Genomic DNA, 11,562 nt, shown 5'->3' with positions numbered 1-11,562 from the left:
GAATTATTATTATTATTATTATTTGCTAACATAACCAGAACCAACTAATTCCAACCTCTTTAGTTTATTTTTCAGTCGGTATTTTGTGAATCAAGAGCTAGCTTCCGATTGAGCTAGCTGCTCTGCTTTTTGGCTAAAACCTCCTTTAAGTGATAAAATTGAACGTGTAAAATTTTATATTTCATTTTTAAGCTTCACTCTGAATTGAAAATGAAATTCGCTGAGGATCAAGTTGTTGAGGATGATACAGGTTTCCAGGATAACGAGGTAAGATCGATAGCTAATACAGTTTAGCCTTTTCCTAAAAATGTAGGTATTAATAAATAATATGACTGAATAATTTAGAAGTGATTTCCGTCTGTTTTTGTGTTTTAATATGATTATTTCTTCTGAATCAAACAGGAGTCGTTTTTTCAAGACATTGACCTCCTACAGAAACATGGGATCGTAAGTGAAATATCATAGAATCACCTGGAAAATGTAGTTTTTAACGTTATGACTACAAGCTAAATGTATATCATTTAGATTTTATGACTAACACAAAATTGTGTAAATAAGATCAGATTCATGTCTCAGAATGGCCTAGTCAAAGTCCAGTAATAAGGCCCATTGATAATTTTTATCACAATATTTTGTGGTAATATTGTGATAATGATAAACATGATGATAATAACTGGTTATTGCTACTTATTTAGGTAACTGTGTGTCTCAGACTGTCACATCACAAACTCTGCTCTGAAAACATTCCTGTCACATGACCTGCATAAAGTAACCGCATTTATATGTTCAAGTTCATTGACATTTATTGATGTTCTTGGGGAACAAACAGTGAAGAAAATAATACAAATAACAATCCTAACAATGTGGTCATATTTTTATTTTTTACTTCATTTATCCGGAATTTATTCTGACAGAGATAAATCAAAATTTTTATAAGAAATTTTATCATGATAAATGATAAATGCCTATTACAGAGGCTCTCTGAATGAGGCTCAAGTTTAAAAATCTACTTGTCCAAAACTGTTAAAGACCCAAAATGACGGTTCATTTTTCCTTCTCTTCTCAGCTTTGAACTGTTTGTGCCTATTGCATCAAATCCTAATAAATGCTGTGAATTTTGTGGTTATAAAGAGACAGAGTGTATTATTTTGTGTTTTTGTCCAGAACATGGCGGACATTAAGAAGCTGAAGTCGGTGGGAATCTGCACCGTTAAAGGGATCCAGATGACGACGCGCAAAGCTCTGTGCAACATCAAGGGCCTGTCGGAGGCCAAGGTGGAGAAAATCAAGGAGGCGGCAGGAAAGATGCTGGTGAGACGCCCCTCTGTTATTCTGTTACGCAGAAATGGACAGGAGCGTAGCTCTGAGTCATTTTGGTTTTCCTGAGCAGAACGTTGGATTCCAGACGGCCTTCGAGTACAGCGCCAGGAGGAAGCAGGTTTTCCACGTGACCACGGGCAGCCAGGAGTTCGAGTTAAGATCGCAAAGTTCAGCTGCTGCGTGTTTTATCTGGGTTCACTCATGTGTGTGTGTGTGTGTGTGTGTGTGTGCGCAGTAAGCTGCTGGGTGGAGGGATAGAGAGCATGGCCATCACTGAGGCCTTCGGAGGTGAGAAGACATGTCGCTTTTTAAATTGTTATGTAACAAACTAATAATTAACTAAAAGATGTTTTTATTTAATGATCTGATTTTCCTCAGAGTTTCGGACGGGAAAAACGCAGCTTTCTCACACACTCTGTGGTGAGCAAGTCCTGCTACACATCAGCTTCACTATCATTTATTATGGTTATATTGTACCTTACTCTGACTAGTTTTTAATAATTTGTGGTTATATTTTCATATTTTGTGACTGTTTGGTTACGTGACGTGTGTTTCGTCCCTCCAGTCACGGCCCAGCTGCCAGGTGAAGACGGATACTCCGGTGGGAAAGTCATCTTCATCGATACGGAGAACACCTTGTATCCTTAGAGCAAGTTTATCCTTCTTTCCTTTCCTTCTATTTTTCCTGCTTGTTCTTTTTCTCCCTCTGTTTTTCCATTAATGGATCCTTTCTTTCATCTTTACTTCCTTCCTTTGTCGTTTCCTTCTTTCTTCCTGCCTTTCTTTCTTTTGTTCCTCCTTTCTTCCTTTCTCTCTACCTTGTTTCCTTCTCTGCTTTTGTCCTTCCTCTTGTCCTTTCTTAATTTCTTTCTTCCTTCCTACTTTCTTTCCATTTCATCCTTCTTCCTTCCTTCCTTTCCTTTTTTTTTACTTTTTGTGTTGCACTTTCCTCTTTTCTTTTCTTCTTTCCTTGTATCCTTCCTTCTTTCTGTCCTTATTTAGTTTGATTCTTCCTGTCAGTTCGACTCAGACGCCCAGAATAAGAGATAAAAAAAACATTTTTAAACAGGCTATAAATCTGAATTAAAATCAGGCCAAGGCTGTTCTTCTGTATGTTGTGACCTTTGACCTCCTTGCAGCCGCCCAGACCGGTTGCGGGACATTGCAGACCGGTTCAACGTGGATCACGACGCCGTGCTGGACAACGTGCTTTACGCCCGCGCCTACACCAGTACGACCAGCTCAGCGTCCACTTCCTGAAGCCTTGTTGTGACTTCCTGTCTGAGCGACAGGAAGTCACAACAGGAAGTTGCTGTTCCTGCAGGCGAACACCAGATGGAGCTGCTGGACTTCGTAGCAGCAAAGTTTCATGAAGAAGGCGGCGTGTTCAAGCTGCTGGTGAGCTGCAAACCTCTGATTGATTTCCTGCTGCGTCAGGAAGGTAATCATCGATAGTTTGACCTTTTCCATCCTGAAACACTCACAGGTGATTTCAAGGTTTGGAAAGTCCTGGAAAGTCCTTGATATTCTAACTGCAGAGTTTCATAATGAAGCGCAATGAAATATTTGATTCCACCTAAATTAAGAAAACAAAACTTACAGTTGAAACCAGATATTTTCACACACAGAAGGTTTTTATTTTCACTCTCTGAAGTTAAGTAACATTAAACTTTTCTGGTTTTATTTTAGTTAGAATCATGAAAATTATTTCTATTTGCTAAAAGCCAGAAAACGTAAAGAGAACATTTTTTATTTGATTTTTGAATATTTATTTTTTCTGATGACTCAGTCACTCATCGATCCGTGTAATTGAAATAAACACTGACTCATATTTTATACTTTAAATGTTACTGAAATTGGAGATTTGTTTTTGTTAAATTAATGTTTTGTTATTGAACCAGTAATGAGGTTTATAAAACAATACATTTGGTTATATTTTAGTTTTACTGGTCCCTGCTGTGTAACAGTATATTAAAAACATGATGGTGAATTTAAACTGTATTTTTGTTCATTTGTGTTGTTTTTATCTCCCAATTTGTGCTGTAAAAGTTTGAAGACGTAGATGTTTCTATGGAAACGGTCCTGCGTTCACGCCGCCATGTCGGCTCTTCCTCTTCAGATCATCGACTCCATCATGGCTCTGTTCAGAGTGGACTTCTCCGGCCGCGGGGAGCTGGCCGAGCGGCAGCAGAAGCTGGCCCAGATGCTCTCCAGGCTGCAGAAGATCTCTGAAGGTGGGAACCAGAACCAGGATGGGTTCTGGTTCTGGTTCTGGCTCAGTTTGAGCTCAAAGGACATCTGAGAGTCTCACTGAATCTTTACTCCAGTGTTAATACGTCTGGAGATGGGAACTGATGAGAATTTATCTGTACCGATTCCATAATCGATTCTCAGTGAGTTTGGAAATAAAGTCTTTAATTTAAAAAGTACACCATGTTGCATTCAGTTCAAACTCAATTAAAACAGGAAGAATCCGTCTGTTAAATGAACATTTAACATGAAATTAACCTTGAACAGACAAGTCCTCATCGCCTGCAGACCAATTCAATAAACTGGATTATTAATTAGGTTCATCAGATTCATCGTGATGAATCCATTATTGAAATAATCATCAACTAATTTAGTAACTGATTGTTTAGTTGTTGACTTACCAGCCAGAAATCACTTGCTTTGACGGCTATTAAAGAGTAAATATCCACTAAGAAAAACTCTGAAATTGAGAATTTTTCTAGAAAAAAATCTAAATTTTCCTCTTTTGCTCATTTTTTTTCAATCTACAATGCTCTAATAATTTGCTGCATTTGTGTCGGTTGTGCATGAAGTTCCACTTCTGCTTTTCTAAGATGCATGGTTGTATAACTGCTCATCTGATAGCAGTTGGGGGGCATGGCCAGCAGCTGCTTATTTGGATTTAAAGCAACAGAGACATTAAAACAGCCCACTCTGAAGGATTTTCAGCAAAAACTAGCATGTTTTGTATAGGCCACAGATTGATCCTGTTTAGGGAAGCACCATAGGTCACGTTAAGGTTCATCTGGTTTCTGTTTCCTGTCTGTTTTCATCCGTTCATCTCGTCCTCAGAGTACAACGTCGCCGTGTTCGTTACCAACCAGATGACGGCGGATCCCGGAGCAGGAATGACGTAAGAGCCGAGAAAGCCCCGCCTCCTCCCGGCCTCTAGTCTGCTTCTTTAAACCTTTTGATGTTTCAGATTTCAGGCCGACCCCAAGAAGCCGATCGGTGGACACATCCTGGCCCACGCCTCCACCACCCGCATCAGCCTGAGGAAGGGCCGCGGCGAGATGAGGATCGCCAAGATATTCGACAGGTGAGCCGTCGCTCCACAGAACCTCTAGCCTGTCGGCCATATTTGTAGTTCTGATGGATCTGTTTGTGATAATCTGTCGGCCATATTTGCAGTTCTGATGGATCTGTGTGTGATCGTTCTAGCCCTGATATGCCTGAGAATGAAGCCACGTTTGCCATCTCTGGAGGAGGAGTTACTGACGCCAAAGAGTGAAGCATCTAATCCACCTGTTCACACATGATTAATATTTATTATCTTTATTTATTATTTTAACCTCTATTTATTGGATTCACATCCATATATTCATTCAAAGTTGTTCCGTTGATGTCGTACTTCAGTAATTTTACTAACTGTTATATGTGTGCTCTCAGTTGTGATGCTTCAGTTCACTGAAAGTTTAATTAAATCATAAAATGAGTTAAATCTGGGAGTTTTCTCACTTTTATTTGGATTAATAACTAGAAATGTTAGAACAAATCAGTTAAATTCACAAGTATGGATAGAAAAACATCAAACACTGTTACCATTATGGGAGGTGTATAACTATGCATACATAAAATAAATTAAAATATTTTTCCTCCATTTCTGAAGTTTAATTAGACCAAAATTATCATGTTTTACATCAGTTAAAATCACTGAAATTATTTTTATTTGCTAAAATCCAAAGAAGTTGGTCAGAACATTTTTTGTAAATTTATTTAAACTCTGGGGTGAAAAATGATATTATCTGGTAATAAAGTTTTCCACCAGAGAACAAAGTCAGAAGGTTTGAAGCAGCATTTATGTTAAATGAATGTAATAATTATATTATGGACGGGTGTCCAAGGTGCGGGTAATAAAAAAAAGTAGCTCAAGTAAATAACAGAGTAAATGTAACCGGTCACCACCCCACTCTGTTCAAGTGCTGCTAATCTTACTCTGTCCGCCTCTGTTTAAATAGTAAAACGCGTTGGTTTCAGTGGTGGCGCCATGCCGCCCCCTGGTGGCGCCAGCGGGACTTGCAGCTCGCTCCGGGCGCAGCGCTACTCGCAGATCCATATGCTGGTGAAAGCCAGACTGAATCGCTATGGGAACTTCACCAGGCGAGTTCCTCCGAGTCTGAACCAAAGCAGCAACTCATCGCGTCTGAACGGAACCGCAGAACCGGCCCACCTTGACTCGGAGGGCGGCCTACAAGTTGTTCAACTCCAGAAGAAGAAGAAGAAGCCATGGACTCGAGAGACACAGCCCCGGATTCATGGGAGCAGGAGGAGGATGCCGAGGCCCCGGCTCCCGCGGCGGAGCTCCCAGCCGCCTTCGCCGCCCTCAATGTGAACGCCAAGCCGTTCGTCCCCAACGTGAACGCCCCGGTGTTTGTGCCGAGCTTCCTTCAGGCCAGCAGCGCCGGAATCCCGGCTTCAGACGGTGGGTGAACGCCAGTCAGCTGGAAGTTAGCCCAGGCTGCTAGCTCTGATGCTAGCTTAGCTTTCCTGCTTCAGTTAATCACGTTTCAGCCGCTGATCAACACGTCGGCCCGTCAGCCGGGGCTGTGTTAGTGGAACAGCGACGCTGCAACATATTTACGCTCATATTTATACGTAAGATACGAGCAGGATGTTGTGGGCATTTCTGAAAGTTGTGCTTGCTGTGCTGTGTGTCCCCTCAGGTCCTCCGGAACCAGCTGCTAGCATGGAGGTGACGGACACAGCCGGTACGCACCCCGAACTCCACATGTTCTGCTTCCAGTCTCGCCGTTTGTCACGGTTTGGCGTGAAAGTGGGGCTCTTTTCACGTATTCACACCCGGGTTTGGACCCACGCTTATGTTGGTGGCTGCTCCTTATTTGGGTTTCTGGCCCTGGATGGTCCCTGTGCATGGGGGCTACGTAGAGAAAATGATGCAACCTCGCTCTGCCCGGCTCAAAATAGACATCCCATTGACACTTGGTGTGATGGGCGCCATGCTGCTGGCCCTGGGCCCCCCGCCGGTTGTGATCCTGCAGAGGAATGCTGTCAGAAACTGCTGGTTCTGTCCTTCATAGGGCGATCAGTTAGATACTGCTTTATTTTCAGTTGTAGTCACATCAGCAGATAAATCTGTCCTTTTTATTGGCTTAACCTGTTATTTTTGTCACCAGTTGCCATCCATACCAGTTAGTTTTGCCCTCTGCTCACTTTCTAGTTCCCTGTTTGTCACCTTTCCTCATGTCCTCATTCAACCTCCCTGTAGTTTAAGTTTCTTTTTCCAAACATATTGTGTTTTGTCACTAAGAGCTGTTTATACCAGTTAGTTCTGGTTTCTGTGTTTTAGATCCTCGTTTTCTTGTTCCATCTGTCTCCGTCCCTCATGTCACTGAATCACCCTCCCTGTAGTTTAAAAGCCAGTTTCTTTTCCTCCTCCAGATTTTTCCTTTCCAGATCGATTTTATCCTCCATGCTGGTTTCTCTCTCTTGCCTGGTTTGTTTTCCAGTCAGTCCATCTCCATTTTGTCTTGTTTAATTTCATTTGTCTGCGTTTAGTTAATAAAACATGACAGAAGGACATTTTTCCAGACTTGCCTGTTCTCATGCAGGATGAGTTTGTCTTTAAATCCAGAGCTGGGTGGATTTCTGAGTTGCTCACTTGCAGTTTGTGGAGGCAGAGAAGGAAACGTACTGAACAGTTGCAGTGACGGTCTCACCATCTCAGAGTTGCAGAAATGAGAGGCGTGTTTGGCAAAATGCTCTTTTCTTCCTGTCTTGATGAGAGACTCGGCTTCTTGTTCCGTGTGTTTACTAGATTCTTTACGATGGACATCAAATGATGCATAATTGTGACATGGAAGTGAAATTATTGATTGGGTTTTGAATAATTTTACAAATAAAAAGATGTGGCATGCATTTATGTTCACCTGCAATTTTTAGCTCAATAAAATTTCTGATGGTTATTTTACAACAGGATTTGACAAACAAGGGGGATTTTACAGGTTATTTTTCTTTTGGATGCTAAATTATTGCCTCTGAAATAAACTGCAGCCCATTTTTGTGTTTATAATCTAAAGGAAGTTTGAGACATGAAATTGCAATAAAATCAATTAAACTTAGTGGGATGTGTAGATTTGCAAACTGCAACTGCTAATTTGAATTGATTTTATTTAAATTTTATGTCTCAAGCTTTCTTTAAACACAAAAATCCACTGCAGGTTATTCCAGAAGCAAAAATTTAGCAAAACAACAACAACCACAAAAAACAACTTACAAAATTAGTTTTATGTCAAATCCTGTTGAAAATTAACCCCTATAAGAATTTTATTGAGCAAAAAACAAAAAAATGAGGTTAACATAAACGAATGCCACATTAAGCCCAGCTCATCCCCTGCTCTGCTCCTTCAGACTAGCCAGCAGCAATTAGCAAACTGCTGCTCTGAGCAACGCTGGTAAAACATTAATGGAGGAGCCATGTTGGGATGACGTCCTGGGGGCGGAGCTTCAGAAAGAGCAGGAGCTTCTTAAAGAGACAGAGGCCCAATTTTAAAGAGTTAAATTAGGAAGTAAATTTTGTCATCATATTTGAGATGTATTTTTTATCAGCTGAAGGTAGCAGTTACTTTATTATGCTATAAAATGGCTCTATGTGCCTGAAAACATAATACTGCGCCTTTAACACTTTGGTTTGGCTGCTTCCTTCCTGCAAAGGAAGGAAGTGACCATATTTGGAGAAGGAGGAGGAGCTTCAGAATTATTTGTTAGATTATCTGCAGCAGGGCTGAACATATCGTTTATCATGTATCGTAAAAAAAATCCTTGACTAGAGTTTTGACTTGCTGTCTTAAAAAATTCCAATTAATGTTATATAAAAAAAACAGTTACTTTATTTTGCTGACACTGCCGGCAGAGGAGGAAAGTTGGGCCAGTGTTGTGGGAAACGTTCAGTACTGGCCCTTTAAATAAGAAAAGCAATTAAAATCACGATAATGAGTTTGTTCATTAAAAAACAAGCCGTGACATCATCATCTAACACTTCCTGTCGTCTTCATTTCTACCAGTAGTAACATCCTGTTGTGACTCGTGTGAGAAAAGTGTTTATATTGAAGTTTAGCGAAATACAGTAATTTTGATTGAGCTGAAAACTTTTTATTGAAAAACATAATTTTCTTTTTCCAAAATGGTGTTTCCAGTAAGCCAGTTTATTCTTGTAATTTCAGTTTGTGCAGTTTTATGGTGAATAGTAGAGCCGCGCCCCGCCTCACCAGGTACGGGAGCTGCAGTGACCAAAATACTTCACGTCTGTCTCCCCTTCCCTGTTAATTTGCGTTTCGTTGTGGATTCCATTTTGTTTTTAAGTTCTGCGGTTCCGTCCGTGTTTTGACGGAAACCATGGGCCGTGGTTTCAGGAGTGAAGAGTCGTCTGTGTGTGTTTCCAGCACCAGTGGAGAACGGAAACACAGAGGCTGACATGGCGGCGGAGGAGGAAACGTGGGAGCAGAAGGAGGAGCCCGGGGGAGGCGAGGGAGGCGGCGGGCAGGAGGAGCTGGGAACGGAGGGGGGCGGCGAAGAAGGCGGCGCCGCGGGGAGAGAGGATGAGGAGATGATGGAGGAGGAAGAGGAGGAGATCCCCCTCCCTAAGGTGGCCCCGCCGCCGCCTGATGCTCCCAAGAAGGAACACGTGAACGTCGTCTTCATCGGTCACGTCGGTGCGTACGCTTCCTCTCTGCGCCTCTTTCTTCTTCTTCTGCAGTTTTATTCACATTAAAGATGTTTGATTTCGTTTTTTCTGCTCCAGATGCTGGTAAATCCACCATCGGAGGGCAGATCATGTGAGGTTTCATCATGTTCTTCCACACCAACCTGCTGAATTACACCACTGAGCGTTACATGCCACACCCACAGGGGGCAGTGCAGCGCTCAGTTAAAACCTGTCAGCCAATCACAAACCACTTCCTGTTAGGAATTAAACATGGCGTCTGGAGACTCAGAGAGGCTGAGCTACTTTTAAAAGCTGTTAGAATCTAAAGTTAAATGAAACAGTCGACTGGGAATCATGTTAAACAAACATGGAGGTTGAGCAGCATTGAGCCTCCATGTTGGGGAGGGAAAGCTGCTGTGAAGCAGCTGATCTTCCTGCTGTCCAACTCAACGCATTGAGCAGTTAGGCTTCTAGAAAACTAGTGTCTGAATAAACATGAGAAGTTTCCTTAAAATACCAAAACTTTCATTTTACTTATATTTTGGTCTGTTTAATTATATCAATTTAAAATATTAAGTGATTGATAATCAGTTACTTTGTTCCAAATCTTTTTTGCTCTGTGGGCTTTCAGGTACCTCACTGGGATGGTGGACAAGCGAACGCTGGAGAAATACGAACGAGAGGCGAAGGAGAAGAACAGGGAGACATGGTGAGCCAGGCGCTCCGGGTTCTGGTTCTGGTCACGTCTGGACCTTCTGGGTCTCAGCAGTAAGTCGGGATAACGGTTGGCTGTTGCAGGTATTTGTCGTGGGCTCTGGACACCAACCAGGAGGAGAGAGACAAGGGCAAGACGGTGGAGGTGGGGAGGGCTTACTTTGAGACGGAGAAGAAACATTTCACCATCCTGGACGCGCCGGGACACAAGAGCTTCGTCCCCAACATGATCGGCGGCGCGTCGCAGGCCGACCTGGCGGTTCTGGTGAGGAGCAACTCAAGTTCTGCTCAAAACATCTTTAATGCAGCAGTTAGTAAACTACACACAGCTGGACTCTCGTTACGTTCAAAGGCTGCTACACTGGACATTATTTGGGGGTACCACAGTAAAAGAGGTCTAAATGCAAATGTATGCCACACTTTTCAGATTTCTGGGGTAAATAATTGTACTTTGAGTTAATTTGCCTTGAAATCCACCTGAAGTTTCTAGTTGGAAGGAGTTTGAAGCTTATGCTACGCTAATGCTAACAGACTGGTCATAAACATGACGTTAGAATGTTTTACCAACATGGCAGATAGCCAAAGCTAATATTAAAGCGCTAACTGAACCATTTTTATACCACCATGTAATAATGATGCAATGTGCTACAACACTGTGTATCGCCCCCACCAGGATCAGGTTTGTCATGACAACAAACCTGATCTTTAGGGACAAACTTTCACTGGTTTCAGTTTTATTGCAAATGTTGGGGAATCTAAGTAAACGTTTTCAAAGTTAGCAAAAAAGTTAACGTTTAGCTTTTTTTTATCCAAGGTGAATGAAAAGTTAGCTCCACCGTTAGCGGCCGTGAGCCCGCCGCTGCCTGACGGTAATTAGCTCTTCTGATTGATCATCCGTCTTGTTTCAGGTCATTTCGGCCAGAAAAGGCGAGTTTGAGACGGGCTTTGAGAAGGGCGGCCAGACGCGGGAGCACGCCATGCTAGCTAAAACAGCCGGCGTTAAACATCTGATCGTTCTGGTCAACAAGATGGATGACCCCACCGTGAACTGGAGCCTCGAAAGGTGACGGTTATTGAACACCCAGATAATTTTACACACACAGACAGGTTGCCGTCGCCATAGCTACCAGGCTGTCCTGTGTTGGCTTCCTGCAGGTATGAGGAGTGTAAAGAGAAGCTGGTGCCATTTTTAAAGAAGGTGGGCTTCAACCCAAAGAAGGACATCCACTTCATGCCTTGTTCTGGACTCACAGGTGCCAACCTCAAAGACCCAGTGCCCGAGTGTCCCTGGTACACGTAAGTCTGAAGCACATCCTCTGGGAACGAAGCACCGGGTAACCATGGCAACAGAGGTAGCCATGGCAGAGACAGGAAGTGACCTCAGCTAGCTTCGGGGTCATACAGGAAGCGGTTAAAACGCAGCTCGGCTCTCCATTAAAGGGCCGGCGAGCGCCTTACTGGACCTGACCGGTTGGACTAAAGGCCCATTGTTATCCAACCATCCATCCATCCATCCATCCATCCATCCATCCATCAAACTATCCATCCATCATCCATCCAACCAACCATCCATCCAT

The 11,562-nt window shown here is 42.6% G+C and overlaps 2 protein-coding genes across 3 annotated transcripts in view; both read left to right on the top strand.

The window, feature by feature from the left end:
* The first annotated feature begins 10 nt into the window (after positions 1–10).
* dmc1 (DNA meiotic recombinase 1) lies at positions 11–5,050 on the top strand. Of its 2 annotated transcripts, XM_007540147.2 has the most exons (13): positions 11–267; positions 403–447; positions 1,165–1,311; positions 1,391–1,473; positions 1,556–1,608; positions 1,699–1,740; positions 1,886–1,958; positions 2,460–2,551; positions 2,645–2,718; positions 3,440–3,554; positions 4,402–4,462; positions 4,532–4,648; positions 4,771–5,050. In XM_007540147.2, the coding sequence occupies exons 1-13, from the start codon at positions 211–213 to the stop codon at positions 4,838–4,840; spliced, it is 1,029 nt and encodes a 342-aa protein (XP_007540209.1). In that variant the 5' UTR covers positions 11–210; the 3' UTR covers positions 4,841–5,050. The 2 variants fall into 2 exon arrangements, 1 of the variants encoding a protein (XP_007540209.1); XR_001659894.1 differs by lacking the exon at positions 4,771–5,050 and having other exon boundaries at positions 3,370–3,554; positions 4,532–4,558.
* Positions 5,051–5,528: 478 nt separating this feature from the next.
* Positions 5,529–11,562, top strand: part of gspt1 (G1 to S phase transition 1) — a 14,112-nt gene continuing 8,078 nt past the window's right edge. The window contains exons 1-8 of the mRNA XM_007540146.2: positions 5,529–6,031; positions 6,273–6,317; positions 9,009–9,278; positions 9,368–9,401; positions 9,903–9,980; positions 10,070–10,250; positions 10,894–11,048; positions 11,141–11,281. Coding sequence (XP_007540208.1) covers positions 5,836–6,031; positions 6,273–6,317; positions 9,009–9,278; positions 9,368–9,401; positions 9,903–9,980; positions 10,070–10,250; positions 10,894–11,048; positions 11,141–11,281 — 1,100 coding nt within the window. The 5' untranslated portion in view covers positions 5,529–5,835. The remainder of the gene's footprint in view (positions 6,032–6,272; positions 6,318–9,008; positions 9,279–9,367; positions 9,402–9,902; positions 9,981–10,069; positions 10,251–10,893; positions 11,049–11,140; positions 11,282–11,562) is intronic.

This window comes from Poecilia formosa, unplaced genomic scaffold, assembly GCF_000485575.1.
Source record: "Poecilia formosa unplaced genomic scaffold, Poecilia_formosa-5.1.2 Scaffold521, whole genome shotgun sequence".
NCBI classification, from domain to species: domain Eukaryota; kingdom Metazoa; phylum Chordata; class Actinopteri; order Cyprinodontiformes; family Poeciliidae; genus Poecilia; species Poecilia formosa.
Note: the sequence above shows the minus strand (reverse complement) of the source record. Positions and strands in the feature narration are given on the sequence as shown.

Coding starts and splice junctions, on each gene's coding strand:
- dmc1 (XM_007540147.2), top strand. CDS start 211: ATGAAATTCGCTGAGGATCAAGTTGTTGAGGATGATACAGGTTTCCAG. Junction 1,474..1,555: donor ACGGGCAGCCAGGAGTTCGA/GTTAAGATCGCA, acceptor GTGTGTGCGCAG/TAAGCTGCTGGGTGGAGGGA. Junction 2,552..2,644: donor TTACGCCCGCGCCTACACCA/GTACGACCAGCT, acceptor CTGTTCCTGCAG/GCGAACACCAGATGGAGCTG.